This window comes from Erythranthe guttata, chromosome 6 (assembly GCF_056151865.1).
Source record: "Erythranthe guttata isolate IM_541 chromosome 6, IM_541, whole genome shotgun sequence".
Classification (NCBI taxonomy): Eukaryota; Viridiplantae; Streptophyta; class Magnoliopsida; order Lamiales; family Phrymaceae; genus Erythranthe; species Erythranthe guttata.
In genome coordinates, this window is record NC_142538.1 from 3,757,912 (window position 1) to 3,779,739 (window position 21,828).

Below are 21,828 nucleotides of genomic sequence, written 5' to 3' on the forward strand. Positions count from 1 at the left end.
TTAAGGGGAGTGATTCATAGTTACATACTAACATATATGTTATGTTTATATATGAAAATAAATAATTCTGAAACTACAGATAAACAAAGAGTTTAAACAAATAAATCGATATATTAATCCATATTTTTATGTTTCTTATTACAAATTCATAACATTTTTAAAACCCCAGACTAGAACTATGTTTAGAATTCCAGTCATACACTTTGACGTTAGAACTATAAATACCATCTGGAAAAATTTCCCAATGACACAATCCACCAAAGCAGTAGTTCTTCTCAATATCCTTGTTATAAACATCGAACGCCGCGCTTTTCGAACCCCACCAGACATGACAGAAGTATAAAGTTTTCCCGAAAATATTCGTGCAGAACTTCCAATCCAATTCTTGCCTCGAAGAAAGCGTACGGTTCCCCAGATCGTCGTCGCCAGATTGACAGTGCAGAGTCAACGGGTTCGAACCTTCGGGGAGACCGTTGACTACAAAGACCCTCCTTAGTTTTGTCCCAACACAAACCTTTATCCCTTGCACTATAGGAAAAGGTTGAAGAATGTTGGCTATTATTATTATTATTATGTATAAAATAAATAATGAGAGGGTTTTCATTCTTGTAATTTGAGACATTTAATAAATTTATTAGTGTTTGAAATTTGCTAGTAATTAGTTTTTTTTCTCTTGTTTGTGTCCCTTTTATAGAGTTAAAAAAAAAAAAAAAGGTTTATTTTATTTTTTAATATGGTGGGGAAATCTCACGATTTGATTACAATTGAAGGAAGGGTGCTGACTTGTGTAAATTAAATACCTAATTTGAAATTAACAAAATTAACATAAATTAATTACCATAATCCATATTTAATTGCTCCCGTGAGTGTGGCGCGATTAATTAGCCACAATCCCTGTTTAATTACAATTATCTTGAAACAATGTGAGGAAATTTATTGGCATGCCTAAGATTTGATTCACTTAATATATCAACCCTTTTGAGTTAAAGAAGATCAAAATTCTGTCAATATTCTTCCTTATATAAATATATATTCTTTTTTAATCTCCGATTAAAATTAAAATTACTAATTACTGCTTAAAAAGCAAATAAAAATTCAAAGTGACTCTTGACTAGACAAATAAATATACATTACATATATCCAAGATAATAATATACATTACTTCCAAAAGTCAAATGAAACATCATTATTATTATTTCTGGTCCTCTCGACCAACAACTTAAGCCCGACCCCACATATATAATAATTATTAATTGAATTCTCCTATTCTATTTGGATCATATAATTTAATTTAGGATAAATTTCACGTTTCCCCTTCTACTTTGGTTCGATATCACTTTACTCCCCTTACACCCTCGATTGCATCGATTTGCTCTATGTACTTAAAAAATTGTCTCAATGTGGCAATCACCGTTAGTTTTCAGACATTTGACCTTAACACCGTTTGATTTAAGTCTGAAAATTACAAAAAAACAACCCAACCCAGTTTAAATAATTATTAAAATAAATAAAAATAAATTGTGGTTGAGGTCGTGGCTATACTTTCTCGTTGTTTTGAATGTTTAATAACTTATTTATTTTAATAATTATTTAAATTGAGAGATGTGGTGTTTTTTTGTAATTTCAGAGTTTAGATCAAACGGTGTTAAGGTCAAATTTTTCTATTACAGGGGGAAATCGATGCAATTGAGAGTAGAACGGGGTAAAGTGATACCGAACCAAAGTAAGGGGGTTAAGTGGAATTTACCCTACCAATCTTACTTTTATACATTATAAAATTACAAAAATAAAAATAAAAATAAAAATAAAAATAAAAATAAAAATAAAATCATTAAAAAGAAAGAGGTTAACACTATTTTTTTTATACATTTTTTCAAAAAAGAAATAATTTAATTAATATTTTCACCAATGAGGAGTAGTGGTAGAACTCTCAGACAAACTGAGTAACTCTTCCAAATAATCAGAGCCCAAATCTTCTAGAACAACCATATTATTATTATAATTATTATTATTATTATTATTATTATTTTCCATGTTTTGCTGGTGATGATTAATAATATGCTTCTTCTTCTTTGATCTGGAAGCAGATTTCCTCTGCGTCGAGTGCATTTTCTTTAATGCCAGCACCGGCGAGCACTCCTCCGCCTCCATTCCATTTCCTCCGCCGCCGCCGTTGTAACCCATCTGCCTCATCGACTCCCACACCACCTCCGCCGGAAAGTTCAGCACCGCCGCCTCCCCCCGCATGGCGAACGCCGCCTGGTCGTAGGCAAGCGCCGCCTCCTCCGCCGTGTCGAAAGTGCCCAGCCACACCCTCACGCTGTTCCTCGTGGAGTCCCTTATCTCCGCCGCGAACTTCCCCCACGGCCTCCTCCTCACTCCCCTGTACGCCGCCGCCACCTCCCTGCTGCCCCCCTCCTCCTCCTCCTCCTCCCCCCATCGACATTGGTCGTAGTTCCCGTTAGAAGAATTAGCACTGGTCTCCGGCGTCACGGCGGCGGCGCCGCCCTCGGCAAGAACACCGTAGAGAAGCATCTCCTGGGAGTCGTTTTCGTTAAAAGGAAGGTATTGTTGATCGGAGTATGAATATGCAGAGAAAGAAGAGCCGCCGGAATATTCCATTATGTTTATATATATATAAAAGATTTGAAGTGTTGTTGAAGAGTGATAGAGAGAGAAAATTGTTAGAGAGAGAGAGAGAGTTGGGATTTGTAGTGAAATAAGTTTGAAAGTGGTTGAAATGTTTATATAGAGGCGGGAAGATCAGATAACAACTATTATAGCTTACTTAATTAATCATTACTATATTGATATATATTATATTTTTTGTATTTATTTTATGTGGGGAAAGTGAAGATTTTATTTTTATTTTTTGTTTTTGGTTTTTGGTTTTCTGCTTTAAAATTTGGGTGTTGTGTGTAAATTGCACACGTGGGTCAAACCATAATCGATGGCGGCATGAAACTTTGAGCGACGTCATTCCATGACGTCATTAATTATATGGTCCCCTCTTATTAATTATTTTTTATTTAATTTTTGTGCTGATAAGTAGTTATATTATATGGTCCGTTTGGCAATAAGTGATGTTCAAAGTAGTGGTGGTGTGACTATGATTGAAATATTTGATTTAATTTTCTACGTACAAATTCTTTGCATCTCATATCGTAACACTGTTTATTTTCAATTGTTGATAGTCAACAAATCCTTCTAGCTACTATTGCCCCGTTGTGACTGCTTAACGGTTGGAATAGCCGGTACGAGAATTTTTGTCGATTGATCCAAGTTCAATTTTTACTATAGAAAAAGATAAATAAAAAGAAAGGGTTTAAACTTAGAAGTTATTAAAAATACTTATTTGATTCGAGGTCGACGATTCCCCGGCTCTCAAAAGAGATCGTAATTTCTAATTAGAAGAGGTTTTTGGGCAACGTTTAATGACGAGTAATTGGGCTTTTGTCAATTGACCCAATATAATGTCAAACCTCTTTATCAACGGTTGTTAGGTCAAGTTTAATTAACCTAGCTAGTACAATTTACGTATATCTCGTATAATTTGCAACTAACATCTGTAAATTAAAGAAAAGTTATATACTTATATTTAGGGAAAAATACAGTTTCCGTCCCTCATGATTGCACTGATTTTACATTTGGTCCCCCATGTTAAAAAAAAAAAAAAACACATTTTGTCCCTTATGTTTCAAAAATTCAACACTGTTAATCCTTTCCGTCAATTTTCCGTTAAAACTAACGGAATCAAGCATGTTCCATGACTACCTTAACTAACGGACTAACAGTAAATTAACGGAAATGACCAAAAGTGTTCAATTATTAGAACATGAGAGACCAAATGTATTTTTTGTGAACATGGAGGATCAAATGTGAAATCGATGCAAACTTGAGGAATAAAAACTGTAATTTCCCCTATATATTTATATAAGTTTGGGAGGTGAGCAGTAAGTAATAGTGTCCGGATGCCAAGTGGGCTTTTATTTTGATTTGTGAATTTGTGCTAGAAACAGAGAATGTATATATATACATTATATCTAGATACATTATATATATAATATATATGTATTGGGAAAAACATTTGACCAATTGATGGCCACATCTGCAAATACCTACTAATTGTGGTCAAAAAGTTTTTGGTTGATACTCATCATTAACCACAAAAACTATATATCATGTTAATTCTGTATGTATATAATCTTTTATTGTCTCTTTCAAATTGAATTATTACTTCAATATAAATGCTATATGCATTATGATGTGAAATCTAGATTTTTCTTTTATTATTACTATTACTAAAATAAAAATTATTTTTATTTTTTTAATTTTTTTTTGATGTATTAAGTAGAGATGGGGAGGGTGCATGAACCACATTTTCCATTCATTCAACATTTGAGTGGAAAATAATTTATTTTCTTTTTTTTTTAATTATTTAAGACCAAAAGTTGTATTTGGACAGGCTGCAACATGGTATTTGGACCTGTTAGATTAATTAACAATAATTACTGTTTTAATTATTTATACATGTTTTCACTTAATTATTTTCATTAATCTATTTAATTCTGATTATGTATTAATAATATGCATTTAACCACCCACCCCCACCCTCATCCAGAAAAAAGAATTATTATTGTCTGTTGACCAAATAAAAAATAACAAAATTAAATAAAAATTCATAATCCATTCTTAAAAAAGAAGAAATAAATAAAAATAAAATGCCAGAGTGGAAAATCCATTATTCATCCATGGAATGAAATGGGTTTGACTGAGGTTGTAAGAACGGTCAACAAATTCCAGAAGTTTTAAAGAAAGTCTTTGAGAAGTTCTTCAAACTTTTGTGGTCAAAAGTTACAATTCTTTAAATTGAATAAAATAATAATAAAATAGTGGGATATTATATTGTTAATGGCAAATTGATCCATTTTATGATTGGAAGGTTTTTCTGATTTATGTTGTCTGCCCTTATTTGGGCACATGAAATTTTAAAGTGGTCTTAAAGTAGTTCTGAGACTAAAACATATAAGATTAAATTAAATTGTTACTTAATCCAAACTTTTTAATATTATAAGAAAAATTAAAACTTTTGAAGCTAGTGCACGTGTGGTGATATTTCTTTCTGTTATTATCAAAAAGTGCTCTTATGAGTATGTTATTTTATCTTTAATTATTCATAATTTATGTAGTAATAGTAATACTCCCTCATTAATAAAATAAAATTATTAAATTTGGTACAGCCGTGGGGTCAAATTACAAAAAAACTTCCTCATATTTGGATAAGTATAATAATTTCCTTGACTATGAAACTTGTTACTCGTCCATCATTGTGGTATCAAATTTAGTGGAATCTTCTAGATTACATGAAATATTCTCCAGTTTGTACCCGTTCTATTCCATTTGACCTTCAAATTTTGAAACGAGATGATCATAAGATGTGTCTCTATTGACTAGTAAATGTCATATTGTTGTGCATCAGAAATTGCAGTTTTGCACAAACTAGAGAACATTTCACAGAACTATAAAATTTTGTTAAATTTGACACAATAGGATAAGGGTGTAAGAAGATCCATAATTGGCCGTGTCAGAAGATCCATAGTTGAAGGGTCATTGTATTTACCCAAATATAAAGTAATTTTTCGTAATTTGACATTACTTCAGGGTTGACCGTAATTTACCTTATCCGCTCCCACCACTGCAGATAGCCCAACACGAGTGGGCCTAATGTTGAACTATTATGGGCCTCACCCTTCATGTTATTTATAAAAAAAAAAAAATAGTTGTGTCTAGCTACATTTGTTTAATTGAACATACTATTTATTGCATGCAAGCCCATGAGACTCAAAATATTCATTATGGGTATGGGCCTTACTAGAACTACTACTCCTATTATATGTGACTTAAATTATTTCGAGAGCTTAAATTGATTAAATTCTTTATTTTTTAGAATATAATTAATAATTATTCTTTTAATAGGTGACTTAAAACATATAATTTTTGAATTTCGCCGATTTCGATACGAATTTTTTTCCGATTCTAGATCAAGTTTTATTTCAATTTCCAATTTTTCTTTTCATTTTTTTTCGTAAAACATAATTGAAATTAGTGTTTTAAAAAAACATTTGTCGAAAGTGCTAAATCTAATCCAATTCGTCCGATTTTTTTTTTACGAAACTAGTTTTGTGGGGGGTGAAAAAGAAGGGGTAAATTAGATAGTCTAAAGAAAATGTAGGGGTATATTTTGCTATTTCTAGAATTTACTTGCTACGCCTAGAGATATTTGCAGAGTTCACAAAAACACCATCTTCATTTGTCTGATCCATAAACAATTTCCAATCTCCCATCATCATCTCTCTCTCATCTCTACTTTCTCTCTCATCAAGAAGTGAGAGGATAACGTTTTCCCACTCACCACCACCACCACCACCACCATGCTCTCACTCACCGTAAACACTCCCAACCCCACCTATCTCTCCACCCCCTTCCTCCCCAACCACCACCACCACCAACGCCACCCTCCGCCGCCGCCGTCAAATCCCCAAAACAGGCCATCCAAACCCCTCTCCATCTCCGCCATCATCATCCCCCCTTCCTCCTCCACCTCCCACAAGCAGCAATCTCAGCTCTACCAACCCTACCGTCCGCCGCCGTCCCTCCTCCCCGCCAAGTGGCGCTACCTCGACACGAACCAGAAGCTCGACATCCTCACCGATCGATTGGGGCAGTGGTTCGAATACGCCCCCTTAATCACATCCCTAATCCAGGAGGGTTTCATCTCCACCACCATCGAGGAGATCACCGGAATCGCCTCCATCGAACAGAACCGCCTCGTCGTCGCCACCCAGGTCCGTGACTCCCTCGTCGAGGACACCGACCCGGAGACCGTCGCCTTCTTCGACAACCCCGCCGGCCCCAAGATCCTCTACGAGCTTCGAGTTCTCAGCGCCGAGCAACGCGCCGTCGCCGCGCGTTACCTGATTGCAAATGGCTTCGACGCCAGGAAAACGGAAGAGCTTGCCAGGTCGATGAAGGACTACCCGCGCAGGTACGGGGATAAATGGTATCAGAGCTTCGACGGCAATCTTCCCGGAGATTGTCTGGCGTATATGTATTTCCGGCAGGCGCAGGAGCACAAAACGGCGTTCTCGCCGGAGCAGAGTATCACCGCTCTTGAAAAAGCTTTGGAGATGGCCGAAACCGAGAAGGCGAGACAGAGAGTGCTGAGAGATTTGGAAGCTAAAGACGGGGATGGCAAAGAAGAAGTCAACCCGGACGAGCTTGTCAAAGTTCCCGTGGTCAGAATGGCTTACGGCGAGGTTGCAGAGTCAACCGTGGTCACGGTTTTCCCGGTTTGCAGCGGGGATGCTGGTGGAGAGATCGAGGTGGGGGATGCGCCTTGGGAATGCAGGACCAGGGGCAATTTCGGGATAGTGAAGGCGGAGAAGGGGTGGAGCCGGTGGGTGGTTCTGCCGGGGTGGGGACCGGTGGCGGGGCTGAAGAGGGGGGGAGTGGCTGTGGCTTTCTCGAAGGCCGGTGGGGTATTGCCGTGGAAGGGGAAGAAGAGGGATGCGAACGAGGAGATTTTGGTGGTGGCGGATAGGGGGAGGAAGGTGGTGGAGTACGACGAAGGGTTTTATTTGGTTTCCGGTGGCGGCAAGGAGGGTTTGAAGGTGGAGAGAGGGGACAAGTTGAAGGCGAAGGGGATGGTGAATACTTTAGGTGCGGTGGTCTTGGTGGTTAGGCCGCCAAGAGACGACAACGATAACACATTGAGCGATGTCGAATGGGAATGAGAAGAAAAAAAACCCGAATTCGCTTATGTTGAGATTCTTCAAAGCTAACTATAAGTAAGTGAAGAAGATTGTTTGATAGAAGAGACTAGTTTTTGGACAAGAGAGTAAGGAGTTATTTCCTATGTTGTTTAGTTGTATTTATTATTCATCACAAGGAACTTGTATTAGTTCAAATAGATAATAAATTTTGAATGTTGAGCTTTTTATATTGCTACTTCATTGTTGTTCATTCCTAGGCTGAAAATCGAACAAAAACGACCTATATCCTCGATTCAAGATCATTCGTTAATAATATAATGGCCCAAGTTTGATCAAACTCGAGCTTGAGTGAAAAAAATAGTAATAAAACATGTAAACAAGATCAAGCTACTTGAACTTGATTCATGTTTGGCTCAATTATAGCTCTCGTCTGAGTTCGACTCAATTGCTTTTATCAAATAAGACTCAAAACACTACTTTGAAAACTCGAAGAACTTTCCTCAAGCAAATAAAGCAAATGGACCATACTTTATTGAGTTAATAAGCTTCAAAAAACCGCAGCTTAAACGATATACATAACAACCAACTTAAACAAATTAACAAGATTAATTAACCCTAATCCTCATTAATCTCACCACAATCTTCAATAACAACCGGGGCGGAAGTCGTACCGGACTGAGAACCAACCTTCTCCATCTCCTTCACAACACTGTACCCATCCACTACTTCTCCAAACACAACGTGCTTCCCGTCGAGCCACCCTGTCTTTGCTGTCGTGATAAAGAACTGCGACCCATTTGTACCGGGCCCCGAATTCGCCATGGATAGCAACCCGGGCTTCACATGCTTTTTCGTGAAATTCTCGTCGGCGAATTTTTCGCCGTAAATCGACTCACCACCTGTGCCGTTACCCCTGGTAAAGTCGCCGCCTTGGCACATGAAATCTGGAATAATGCGGTGGAATTTAGATCCCTTGTAATGTAAGGGCTTGCCGGAAGATCCGATTCCCTTTTCGCCGGTGCACAAAGCTCGGAAATTTTCGGCGGTTTTCGGAGTGGTGTCGGCGTACAGCTGCATCACCACTCGGCCGGCTTTCGCCTTTCCGATCAATATGTCGAAGAAAACCTTTGGGTTCTTCATTCTGCTGATAAAATCTGAACAAAATAAAATAAAATCAGTCAGATTTAATTCAAGGAACCCTAATTTGATTAAATGTGCAGATCGGAGATGTGTATCAGGTAATTATTCCTCACGATAAAGCGAATAGCAGAAATCGAGAAGACATTAAATTACAGATGATTGATTTGATTTAGCACAGTTATTGAGCTACATGGGCTTTTAATTAAGTTTATGCCCATGAAGCCTTCGATTTGTGCACACACACACACAGTACAGACATTGTTGAAGCTTGAAATACACGCAAATAAATGGAATAATATAGAGGATGGATTTACCTTGTATCTCCGGCGAGAAATGGGGATGAGGACGAAGAGGAATTGTTGGGGATTTCTGCTTAGAGGCGCTGCCTTTATACACACCACAAAAATAACAATGGCTGCGGGTATGATCTAGGGTTTAGGGTTTTACATTTATTTTGCAACGACAGTCCCTATTTGTTCACGTATTTAAACACTAACCCTTCGCTGAAATTTATATCGATTTAATATTTGGTCCTCATGTTCACAAAAAACACATTTGGTCCCTCATGTTTCAATAATTTAACATTTTTTGTCATTTCCTTCAATCTATCATTAGTCCGTAAGCTAGGGCAGTGATGGTCACGGTACACGCTTCTTTCAGTTAATAATAACGGAAATGACTAAAAATATTTGAAATTTTGAAGCATGAGGGGGCTAGATATGTTTTTTGTAAACATGATGACCAAATGTGAAATCGATGCAAAGTTTAGGGATAAAAATTGTATCTTTCCCCTTGAATTTCCTACAAGTCAAGCCCAAAGGCGTTTTTTTTTTTTTTGCACTTTTTAAGTCTCTATTATCAGATCTCCTTTATTTAATATTGTTTTATGAAAAATAATATAAGAACATGATGATTAAGTATTGTTAACATATTAAATTCACATAATTGTGTTTTAGGCATTTCACATTTCATTTCAATTCACTACATTTAAAGTATAATAGCAAATGGAGCACATGACATAAAGATTTAGAATATGGATTCGAGAAGGAAATCCAATTTTACACGATTTTTTTTCGATTTGCACCGTTAAAAGATTAAAGATACACACGACCAACTCTTCTAATTTCTTATACAGTTTCAATACTCTGAAAATATTTTTTTAACAAGATGCCATCATCCGAGCCACTGCTGACATTGTCGATCTCCATTGCCACCAACAGACCGACGAATACTGATCTTTTCAGTCGAATACTTTTGCTGTAGCCACTCAAAACCGTTCACATCAAGCTTACCAGAAACAGACTTACCTTGCTTCCTCCGAGTTTGCTGCTCCTTGATCGAAGCCCAAAGCTTCTCAATTGCACCCCTTTGTAGGGCTGTGAATCTCGATACGTTTTCAAAAGCGTGCTTTGCTAGGATGTCGATCGCCGTTTGGCACCTGCATTAGAAATTTAGCACCACGTCCGTTATATTCCAAACTCGGATAATTATTATAAAAACATTGATGAAAAAAGAAAGAGTTAATTTAACCATGGCATATTGTATCTCTTGGCAGCAAAATCTAAACAGGTAATTAATGCTTCTCTTTTTGACTTGAGCAATCTCCTATTTTCTTGTTCGTCGTATTTTTTGCTATTGGATAATGAATCCTTTTTTCCTTTCGATATCAGGGCATCGAGTCCAAACGGATCGGGCTCTTCAGAAGTAATGGGAGATGGTTCCTCAGTTTCTTTAGTCTCGTCTTTGAGAGCAATGGCTTCTTCCATATCATCGTCTTTCGTTGCAAGAGGAAGGGCAGATAAGTCTTCTTTTATTCTCCCAGTTGCTTTTGAAAACTGAAAGATAATCCAAGATAAACCAGGTATTAGTTCCTAGCCACCAAAAAAAAAAATACACAAATCGCCAATCGCTTTTCTGCACAGTTAGTTATGCTGGTGTTTCATTGATTATCCAGTATGTCATGTATCGGGTAAATTTGAACTTAAACTTTAATATGATAATCCTCGATTGTATCCAAACTATACATGCATTCTTATGAAGTCAGCTCCCAAATTTCCTTGAGACAGATGCATTATCAGTAATTAAAATTACTTCCACGGGACACTCGTCGTATATTGGAATTTAACTACGATAAGGTTTTCAAGAAAAGCACTAAAATACACTCAAAAGACCATATCACAAACGGGCAGAAAGTAATTGAAATTCATTTTCTTCATGATAATGAAGAAAAAATGGTTGAAACACGGAGGATACTAGATCATTCTGTTAGAAAGGGAAAAAAATCCCAATAATAGATTAGGATCAAGAGCAATTCTCCCATGTAATTGCAAGTCCTTACAACACACACACACACACACATACGAAACAGCCCTAATTGTAATGGTCTTAAATCAACAATTCATGAAAAGACAATTCATGAAAAGACACTAGTCAAACATATAATTGAACATAAATAAGTGGAAAAAATCTAATTGGAAGAGCTTCATATTGGCTCATTTTTTGACAATTTGTAGGAAGCTAGCAAAATTGTCTAATAAAGTTAAAACACACAGTATGACACATACAATCTCAAATTGTCTGCCGGCGACTTGCATATCATTATGTCAATCAAATTTACCAAGTTGCAGTATCCAGTATCTTCATATGAAGCACATTTACAGAAAAAATATGGTTACGATAGCTATACCTTTACCAGAGTTTACATGTAACAAAGTCAGATGCAACAAACTTCTTCAGAAAAGGTATTGATTTACCTAGTCCTAAATATTACAATGTGTTCATGTATGTTAGGCTCTTGCAATGCTAAGGAGTAAGGCCACAAAACAAAGCAATCGATAAGATCGTAGTAAAATCATAGGACCTGTATGCAAACTTACCACAAACCCGTCATCTGTGAACAGATCATTTGCCCAAACAGCCCTAATTGTCCATGTACTAAACAGATTCTGCTGCTTCTTGCTTAAGAGCTGCACCGCGTGGAATTAAATCAAATCATAGTTTGACCCTCATAAAGAATATATACATATATAAGTGAGTTGTGACAATACGAGCGAAAGCTTACTTGAGCTACATCTTGAGCGGCCGAGAACAGTGCATGGTAGTCAGCGCGTAATGAGGGCTCGTTGCAACTAGTTAAGGACGACATTGCAGCTTCGAGTACCACAAAGAAATAATCGCTGGTCGTTTCTTTGACACTGCCAGCTTGAATCAGCTGAATTGCAAGCTTCGATGCCTTACTGAACTTTGATGGATTCTTTATGTGTGAAGTTATTTTCTGCATGGCCTCGATTACTTGTTTCTCCGAGGCATCTGTAGTGGTCTTAAACCGCAAGCGTTTTTCAGGAGGAGCTGCAAGTTAACAAGGGTCATTCAGCGTTTTATTGTGGTATCGGATTTGCTTCTAAAATGCAAATCTAGAGATGCCAAAGGATGACTCAAACAAACAAATTGCTCGAAAATTACCAAGAGAGAAAAAAAAGAATGTATGTATATCTTCTCTAACTGAACAAAAGTTTAAGCAACTTATTTTGGTTATATGTATCGAAACATTCATGAAAGATCCAGGAAAAGAAAAACAGATTAAAACGTGTTTAATTTCTTAAGCTTCATCAAGTACTGAGAACATCAGCTATTGGATGCAATCACCTTAATGAGAATGAAATCCACACTAGCGCAAAATCATGAAATCCTCAAAATGAATCCTGAAACCCACAAACCATAACCTAAATGTTCAAGAGTTGAAAAGAAAAAAATAAAAATAAAAAAACCTATAAAATTATTCACATAGAAGTGCGTATTGAAAGTTGGAAAAAAAAAAAAAAAAAAAAAAAACACCAAGAGAAATTGAGAGAAAAAACCTTCAGGCTGTGACTCGGGTCGGGGCTTGGGACGTTTGAGGGCGCTCTTAAGTGCAGGAGCAGGAGGCGGTGGTGGTTTCGACGAAGATTCTGGAGTTGCACTTTTGACCGAGGACTGAACAATTTGTTGAGATTGTACTGCTACCGGAGGCGGCAAATCCTGAAAAAGGTCACCACCCATTGCTGCCGTGGTGCTCCCTTTGTCTACAATCCCCTCTCTCTCTCTCTCTCTCTCTCTTCGACTCGAGTTTTGAAGAAATTATGTGTATAAAAACTAGAGCGAGAGAGCGCTAGAGAGAGAGAGAGAGAGAGAGAGAGAGAGAGAGAGAAAAGTCGGTCGTGACTCGTGAGGCACCGGGACCAGTTTTTTCTTTTACTTTTTTTCTTACTTTTTCGGGTGAGGCTGTGTTGTTGAAGATGCAGGTCCAATAATAGAAAAGCAATTTAAAAATTAATTTATATTTAAGTTAATATATTATGTAATTTAAATTTTAAACAATTATTTTGTTAAAATAATTATTGCACATAATGGAACAAATAATATTAAATTCCTTTTACATACTGATGGGCCAAAATTCAACAAGATCCAGTGCAATTGGCTCAAGTTAGCCAGCCCAAACCAACAAGATCAAATAATTATCTTTTTTTTAAACCTATAAGAAAAATTTCATAACAAACCAAAGTCTAATTTGATTAATCAAACTTACATGTACAGATAATTATACACACGTTATAATATATATATATATATACATATCTATGTGGATCAGATTATAATTTTTGAAGAAAGAAAAATAAAATTTGTTTTAGAATAAAAGAAACATAAACATAATCTCGTTCCAGGATGTAATGAAATCAGTGTCAAGATATAAACATAAACATAGCAAAAGCAGAGATCTAACACTTTTGAGAAATATTAAAAAAGAACAGAGATTCAACACTTGAGAAATATGTAAACGCCAAGGTCAAGCAGTAACAACTCATCCAAAAAACGCAAACGAAATATTCAAATCAAACTCCCACCAAATTAAACCGCATACGAAATATTCAAATCAAACTCCCACCAAATTAAACCGCATCCTCGTTGAAATTAACCGCAAGATCCCAATAATGAGCAACACCATGGTCCGCAAAGAACTTCCGAGCAGCAGCCTCGGTCCTGCACTCATGCACAAAAAACCTATTAAACCCAGGTTTAGCAACACTCCCCTGCCAGACAAGCACACACTTGTTCATCTCTTTCTCTTCATCCTCCTCGTTTTCATCGCCCTCGTCTTTCTTCACAGCAGCACTCCAATCAATCCTCCTCAGCATAAGCTTCCCATACCTCTTAATCGACTTCGCACCCCCTTCAACAACAACAACACTTATCCCTTCCGAAAAAATCACCGCACAACCAGTCAGCCTATTCTCCTGCGCGTTGATATCAACCTTAAACCGTGCCTGCGGGTGAGAAAGACTGTTAATCTTGTAAACCGAGACTATACTATCAACATTAGCGTTCGCATCCTCGAAGAGCTTCTTCTCCTTCTTCTCACGGCGCTCGGCCGGAGTGAGTTTACGAGCAATGTTTCTGTCGATGTGGGCTTGCTCTCGTTCGGCTGCAGCGCTTCGTATTTCCATTTCCATCTTTGTTGGGTCTTGTGTTGCTTCTGCACCAAGGACTTTCATTAGGTTGCTCATTTTGACTTTGGGCTTTGGTGGCTCCAGCACGCCTAGCCTAATCATCTCCTGCCTGTCTTTCTCCCTGGCTAATCGGCGCTGTGTACGGAGTTTCTTCTGCTCTTTCTTGGTTAGCTTCAATGGTTGGGGTGGTGGAGGTGCTGGTTCAGCAGGGGGTTCGATTGGTCGAGGGTGTTCCACATATATGGTCATCTTCTCCATCTTGATTTTTTCTTCTGTTATGCCATCATCAACGATGTCACCATAGGTACCAGATTGCAGAAAAGGCACGTCCCTGCAAGTCAAATGAAAAGTTATCAATTGTACATCATAATTATTCATTACTATCTCTATTTTTGTTTTTATTTCTAAAAGAGAAATGATTTATGTTTCCCCTTGCTAAGACCTGGTAAGGAAAGATGACTGCTAGAAAGATTTAACACCCAACTCCAAATATTATAGGGATATAGAACTGTGACAAGCCGTATATATACCTATATGTCAACATGTATTTTATCGCAACATATCACTATTTTAATAAGTATATGGAACGGCATTTCTTCACATTTGAAACACCAAAATGATAGTGAACAGAAACAAATAAAGTTTTAGATGTGTATAAAAGCCATTTATGTTAACTTTCTCATGTTTTCTTCTCATTGAAACATATTCCTGAGAATTTGAGAAACTAAAACCAGTTAAAAGAAAGGCTTGACTTACCACCACTCAACTTCTGGAATTGGTTCCTTGGGTTTTTCTTTGGCAGTCATCACCCTCTCTCCTACTTCTATCAGATTTGGGTTCATATCAGGCTCTGCCTTTGCCCTTGCCAACTGCGCTTGCTTTGCCTTCAGCTCCTTCGCTTTTGCTTCTCCGAATTGAGACTGAAAGTCATGTTCAGATGAATCAGAGCAGGAATACAATAAGTTGGTAAAGAACACAGATAAAAGAAATGGGGATGAATACCTTCAATTTGATGATCTCTGCATCTCTTGTCCACTTGCCTTCGTCAACAAACTGAAAAGTCATTTTTTTAGGCCTCAACAGCTTGACCTTATCAATCCCCATCCTTGGATCATAGTAAGGATTTTTATCCGGATCCACTTCAAGTTCGGGTTTGAGAATTTGGAAGGCTTCTTTCTTTTGCTTGTTGATGTTTACCTAGGAGACAACCAACAAGTAAAACAATAAGTGAAACATGAAACGTTGATGTTTTCCGTCTTTATAATTCTGACCAAAAGAATCTGAGAATCTTTTTTCATTGTTATAAAAGTAGTTATCATACCTTGAGGGTACTCAAGTTGTTAACTTTCGGAACATTTACCAAATTGCCATGCTCATCTACTTCCCTGCCTAGTGCGTCCAGACGAAGAACGGGTGCTTTTGAAGGCTTGGGCTGAATGGTGACCTCCGGGGGCAATTGCCCTGGAAACATATTTATGAGTGGAGCAAATTCTGGATCTTGTCGAAATCCCATCTTTGCAGCTAGTTCCTGTGCACGTTTTACAGCTTCGTATTTTTGTGCAGTGAGCCCAGGAAGATGAGGCAAACCACTCTGTGGGGGAATGTCAGGCGTTGGTGTGACAACAGGAAAAGCTGATGTGCTTTGCACAACCGAAACAGGAACCATGACCGGAGCAGATCCCGGAGGAACAGGCATAGGCGGCATACCTTTATTGGAGGAAGAAACATTAGCAATCTCTTTATCACCTACCTGTGGACTCCCCTCTCTTGTTGATCTAGCATCGCTGTTCAACTACACAAAATGAAAGAAGGAAAGTCAACTTCTCCAAAATATCGCCCAAATTAAAAATACAAATAAATATAGCGGATAAAGCAACATGTTAACAATGGCATCTTAATAAGGAAAATATCAAAACCAAAGGACTTACTGAGGGAATATTCTTCATCCTTTCCGCAAGTTTTTTGTGCATTTGTAAAGATCTCTTAGCCTTTGCTAAAACATCAAGGGAAAGACCCCCACTCTTGCCGGCATTTGAAGCTGTCCCATCTGTACTAGATTTCCCAGGAACCTCATGAATTCTGTTAATATTAACTCCCTTATTTTCATTTGTCTTGGAAATTGAAGATACCTTAGTAGTAGGAGGATGGTTACGGGCTTCCATTGTCTCGGGTGGTATGCTAGATTGTGCAGTGGGTGGTCCAGTTGCAGCACCCTGCAATTATAACATTGCCACATGTTTATATGGACTCATATTTTGGGGTTACCTAAACAAAAGAATGTAGAACTTCGTTTAACAGCATGTAAAGACAACTAAAATTTCTTAGTTGATGACATTATTCCTGAATCTTCTAAGTGATCCAAAATTATAAACAGGTAGAATGATAAAAGTTAGTACAGCAAGGCTCCGCAGCTGCAGGATGGAGATTGTTCATTACAAAGCAAAATCCAATATCCAGCCAGCATTTTAATATGTAATGCAGCAAATTTATAACAGGGAAAATGGGCTGAACAATGCATCTGAAAGTATATGTACTATTACAATAACACAAAATACAAATATGTGGGCACCTTCCAACACTAGAACTATGTGACATAAACAACTCAGTAAAACTTACATTGAAAAGGGAGCATATATGATCAGAGTCTACACAAATAAGAGTCAATTCCACAACCATAAACAACACTAGAACTATATGACTTAAAACAACTCATTAAAAGATAACAGTGAAAAGCGAACATACATGATCAGAGTCTACACATCTAAGAGTCAAGTCCACAACCAAAAACAAATGATTTTGCTTCTAAATATTCATGAAATCACTCATTACAATGCAGCTAAAGAGAACACCTAGAAAAGAAAATGACAAAGCACCACGACAATAAGTCTTATCATTACGTCAAGCATTAGCAGCATAGTTATGTATGAAACTAATAGGGTTCCCAGTAAAGTGACGACTCAGTAAACTAAGCATAATAAAGATACCATCCATCGCATTAAATTATTTTCCGTGGCTTTGTGAAATACGTGTTTCGAAAATATGAATCTTACTCATATATGTAACTGCACTTTATAACTATCTGCTATTAGTCAATAACAGAACTCCTACAACACTCAGTTATATCCATAAGTAGAATGCACAAGCACATTAATACACATCTATTATAAGCACTGATTAACAGGTGAGATCAAATAGAAATCGACTGTGTCAACATGAAGTAACAATCAACCTACCAAAAACAACGGTCTCCAAAGCCAAGGTCCAGAATTATCTTCGGGCATGGAATGTTTACTACTCATAGATATTGGCCAAAGGCAATAAAACTATAAAAGCAATAGATCAGGATGCAGACCTACACACATTCAACTCACGTATGAATACACGTATGCATACATCGAAGATAATTTCTAACTGATTCACGAAAATGAGTTATAAACAAATCAATCAATGCTCTAGCACAAGTAAATATGCAAAAAAGATGATGAAGGAAATAGTAATAGAAACTCACATTGGCAACCAACCCAGTTTCCGGACGCTTCCCACCATCACGCGACTCGTAATTTGGATCATTCTTCACAGACTTACCCTCAAATCCGAAACCGTCGGTTTCTTTCCCATCTATATCGTCCTCCTTAACCCTAACATCCTCAAACCTACGCTTCTCCCTTCCGCTTTCTTCGTAAACCCTAGTTCTCTTATCGCTCCTCTCCTCACTATCCCCCCTCTCCTTCCTCTTCTTTCTCTCCACCGAACGGGACCTCTCGCGCTCGCGGCGCACATCTCGCTCCCTGCTTCCCTCTCTCTCAGCTTTAGAATCCGACCGCCGGCGGTGGCGTTCATCGGATCTGCGGCGTTCTTCGTCGTCCGCGTCTCGCTCCCTGCTTCCCTCTCGCTCGGCTTTGGAATCCGACCGACGGCGGTGGTGGTCGTCGGATCTGCGGCGCTCTTCGTCGTGGTGGTGATGGTGGTCTTTGGATGATCCGGATTGTCTTCGTTTACGGCTTGAATTTTCCTTTTCCATGTCGAAGAATAGGGTTTCGTTCTGTGAAGGTGATCTACTTGAGAGAGAGGAGAGAATTGCGGATATGTATATTAGATTTGATTTATACGCGAATGAAGCGGGTCGGGTTAGTAGTAACTACGAGAACCCGAACTGGGTAATTAAAACCGGCCCATATTCTATTTCTTAAGCTTAGCCTTATTTTGGTCATGTTTGTAAAAAGCACAAAGGTCACTTTGCCCCTCTAAATTATGGGGTGTATCGCAAACACACACATCAATTACGAAATGTACCAAATACCTCCTTTTTTTTGTATTTGGTACGTTTCGTAATCGAGGGATGTGTATGCGACATAACCAGTAATTCATAATGGAATTAAAAAATAGTCAACATGACATGAGATGTTAAGCGATAGATATATTTGTAATCTTTCAAACTAAGAGGCTAGTTATAACTAACTACACATAATATTATTATAAGATATGTGATAATTTACCAAAATAATATACGAAATAAATGAGAATCACCATATATTATATGATTTTAAACCTGGGTCTCCGAATTTCCTTCGTATATGAACGTTGGATTGAATTAAAAAGGAAAAATTTGTATTTGGTATAAGTATTACATTCCCTACTCATTTATGCATACCGATCATTCCGTTAGTCTATCCGAGTGCTCCAATGCCGCATTTGAATTTATGAATTATCCATGATATATTATGTAATTATATAATTTCAAATGTTTTAAAAATAAAATTTCGATCCAAAATTAAAATTAGATCAAATTTCTTTATAATGCAATATCCAATATAATATCTATTCCCAAACACCATAGTACAAATATTACATGATCTTCCATTTTGTATTCACAAAATCCAAAAATAAGATAGTCTCATATTACATTACTTACTCAAGTCGACCATATTTGGCCAAACGTACCCTCTCAAACGAGGCCCAACATGATTCAAATTAAATCAACGACTTCAATTTTTTTTTCCGCCATTAAATACGTAAAACAACACGAGATGCACACTCTACATGTGTATAAACACCGCCAAAACATTTTCCTTGTTTAATTCAAATCCTATTAGGTTTATTTTTTTGGCATTGTGTCATAGTTCTTCAATGGGGGCTTCTTCCTTAGCAGTCTCCTTAGACGATGTTTGGCTATGGCTGTCTTTTAGTTCATCGTACTGCCAATAATATATATATGTAGAGGAAGACAGAGTTATCAGACGACTTTCAAGAAATTCAATCACAATCAAGATTATAAAACTCTCTCGCACAAACACAATTCTGACATAATGGTTCATGTTGAAAGAGATTTACTTTGGCGGTTTTCGCAAAAGCTTTTACATAAGCAGAAGTTAGTGATTTTGAGTTAAGTTTAGGTATAAGTGCTTATTTCTTAAAGTTGGGGTGTCTGCAAATACTATGAAAAATCAAATTTAAGTAAGCCATAGAGAAGTTATAGTGTCTGTGAATAAACTTTTGACTTTTAGCTTGCATTCGTAAAATATCTAAATTGGGCTAATAGGTGAAATTTGGATAAAGTAAACTTCAACGCACCTGTCGACATTTTTCATGGTGCGCTGCCAAAAGCTCGTTGTATTTTGTCTGTAAATCCGAAAATTCAGCTTGCACCTTTTCATATTCAGCAAGAGTTGGACCGCCTAGCTTTTGCTGGACGAACCTGTTAAACCACAAATACAATACAAGCGCTTCATTTCAGATTCATCATTTGTCCAAGTATAGTAAGGCGAAGGGGATGCTCGATAACTACAATTTTAGATCGCAAATTCTATCAACTTTATCTTGTTTATTTTCCCCCCAGTGTCACAATTTAGAGGAATCTCATCAATAACACAGTGAAATTGGCTTGCTTTTCACAAACTACGTAAACACACAATCACAAGCACAAGCAAACACTGGAAAAATATGTGGTACAGGATTATGCTGGATTATTCATTATTTACTTACTCGACAGCTGACGAGGGTTTGTCGTTCTGCTCATACAGTGCCACGAGAACTACAGTTAAATCGAAAGAAAAACAAATTTGTTACTATGACAAACACGGAGATACAGAGGCTTAATATCTAGTCACAGAAAGAAGGTTAAAAAATATATATAACCTTTTGTTAAAGCATCGAGAACTCCACTGGATTCCAGGTATTTTCTAAACGCCTCCTTCTTTGCTTCCTTTTCCTATAACAAAAGACGACTCGTGAGAACAATAGAAACTGAATGACTGAAAAAAAAAACTGCATCAAAGCATAGGCACAAGTAATCGGAGATGTACACGAAACCATTCAACAAGCGACGCAGAAATAATTATTAATACCCTTATATATATAGTCAGGTCTCCGGCCTGTGAGATTTGTTCTTCATTTGTACTTAATGAAAAAAAACAGTACAATATATTTATTCACAAAATGTCTACGAACGTGCAAATATTGTACTATCAGACGCCCACTGCACACAAGCTAGTAAAATGAAACACCGATTTATCTCAAGAAGTGTTTGTCTGAGAGATCAACGTGCAGCAACAGTTCTATATTACATTCTCTCGTTTTTAAATTTAGAAATTTCGTAGAGGCAACGAAACCATTTCAAGATATCAATCAACCAACAGGTCGAAACCCAGCCATATAAACCACGCACAAATCTTATTGCAATGGTTTTTTTTCAAATGACTAATGCTATCTTATGAACTACGACAAATTGTACATCCGGATCGTTTAATTTTCAATAAACGAAAAAAAAAAATTTGGTCTTATGATCCAAAAATCATGTCAAGACAAACATAGCAAGTATAAAACAGCAAATCGAACGTTACAACATCTACTCGAATCAATCATCAATATCCAATAACCAAATTCCAAGATCAAATCATCAAATGTGAAATAACCCACACATGAACTCAAAATTAATTTGACAAATAAAACCCCACATTGCAGAATTTGGATATTCAACAAATTCAGATAAGCTACATTCCACAAAACTCCATAGAGACTCAGATCCGCAATTCTCAAGAAATTAAATGGACTAAATATAAATATATAATATATATAATATATATATATATATATATATATATATATATATATATATATATATATATATATATATATATATATATATATATATATATATATATATATATATATATATACCATTTCGGAATGTTTGCTTCTTCAGCTAGATTCACACTCTATTTCTCAGTAGTGTGTGTATCTGTGTGTGAGAGAGAGATTAGACGAGTTTCTTCTTTCGTTTACAGAGCTGCAAAAGTGAGAAGTGTGGGTGAAAAGTCGGTGAAGACGGTTGATTTGTTAATTTCTATTTGCCTTTTTTATTTTTCCCTCTTATTTTTCAGACCCGACCCGAGATCCGTGACCGGATCCGTTAGTTCAACCCGATCCACTACTGC

General features: G+C 37.1%; 6 protein-coding genes across 7 annotated transcripts; 1 reads left to right on the plus strand and 5 right to left on the minus strand.

The window, feature by feature from the left end:
* Window positions 1-1,862: 1,862 nt before the first annotated feature.
* Window positions 1,863-2,696, minus strand: LOC105977484 (ethylene-response factor C3). Its single transcript, XM_013002787.2, has one exon. It carries the CDS (start codon window positions 2,620-2,622, stop codon window positions 1,903-1,905), a length of 720 nt encoding a protein of 239 aa, XP_012858241.2. The 5' UTR covers window positions 2,623-2,696; the 3' UTR covers window positions 1,863-1,902.
* A 3,574-nt stretch (window positions 2,697-6,270) lies between these two features.
* Window positions 6,271-7,999, plus strand: LOC105977566 (rubisco accumulation factor 1.1, chloroplastic). Its single transcript, XM_013002884.2, has one exon. It carries the CDS (start codon window positions 6,432-6,434, stop codon window positions 7,791-7,793), a length of 1,362 nt encoding a protein of 453 aa, XP_012858338.2. The 5' UTR covers window positions 6,271-6,431; the 3' UTR covers window positions 7,794-7,999.
* Window positions 8,000-8,281: 282 nt separating this feature from the next.
* LOC105977568 (peptidyl-prolyl cis-trans isomerase 2) lies at window positions 8,282-9,316 on the minus strand. The gene has a single exon (XM_088819512.1). It carries the CDS (start codon window positions 8,910-8,912, stop codon window positions 8,388-8,390), a length of 525 nt encoding a protein of 174 aa, XP_088675638.1. The 5' UTR covers window positions 8,913-9,316; the 3' UTR covers window positions 8,282-8,387.
* Window positions 9,317-9,931: 615 nt separating this feature from the next.
* Window positions 9,932-13,202, minus strand: LOC105977567 (nucleolar/coiled-body phosphoprotein). The gene is made up of 5 exons (XM_013002885.2): window positions 12,770-13,202; window positions 11,974-12,260; window positions 11,789-11,878; window positions 10,443-10,747; window positions 9,932-10,350 (listed from the first exon to the last, which is right to left on the minus strand). The coding sequence occupies exons 1-5, from the start codon at window positions 12,948-12,950 to the stop codon at window positions 10,086-10,088; spliced, it is 1,128 nt and encodes a 375-aa protein (XP_012858339.2). The 5' UTR covers window positions 12,951-13,202; the 3' UTR covers window positions 9,932-10,085.
* Window positions 13,203-13,546: 344 nt separating this feature from the next.
* LOC105977669 (Pre-mRNA-splicing factor 3) lies at window positions 13,547-18,480 on the minus strand. 2 transcript variants are annotated; one of them, XM_088819511.1, is made up of 7 exons: window positions 17,904-18,452; window positions 17,629-17,747; window positions 16,324-16,608; window positions 15,717-16,187; window positions 15,398-15,592; window positions 15,152-15,315; window positions 13,547-14,726 (listed from the first exon to the last, which is right to left on the minus strand). In XM_088819511.1, the coding sequence occupies exons 2-7, from the start codon at window positions 17,692-17,694 to the stop codon at window positions 13,838-13,840; spliced, it is 2,070 nt and encodes a 689-aa protein (XP_088675637.1). In that variant the 5' UTR covers window positions 17,695-17,747; window positions 17,904-18,452; the 3' UTR covers window positions 13,547-13,837. The 2 variants fall into 2 exon arrangements, with proteins under 2 accessions (XP_088675637.1, XP_012858461.2); XM_013003007.2 differs by lacking the exon at window positions 17,629-17,747 and having other exon boundaries at window positions 17,904-18,480.
* Window positions 18,481-19,182: 702 nt separating this feature from the next.
* On the minus strand, window positions 19,183-21,738 carry LOC105977589 (c-Myc-binding protein). The gene is made up of 5 exons (XM_013002912.2): window positions 21,572-21,738; window positions 20,531-20,603; window positions 20,378-20,426; window positions 19,967-20,090; window positions 19,183-19,590 (listed from the first exon to the last, which is right to left on the minus strand). Exons 1-5 carry the CDS (start codon window positions 21,572-21,574, stop codon window positions 19,510-19,512), a joined length of 330 nt encoding a protein of 109 aa, XP_012858366.2. The 5' UTR covers window positions 21,575-21,738; the 3' UTR covers window positions 19,183-19,509.
* Between the last annotated feature and the right edge of the window lie 90 nt (window positions 21,739-21,828).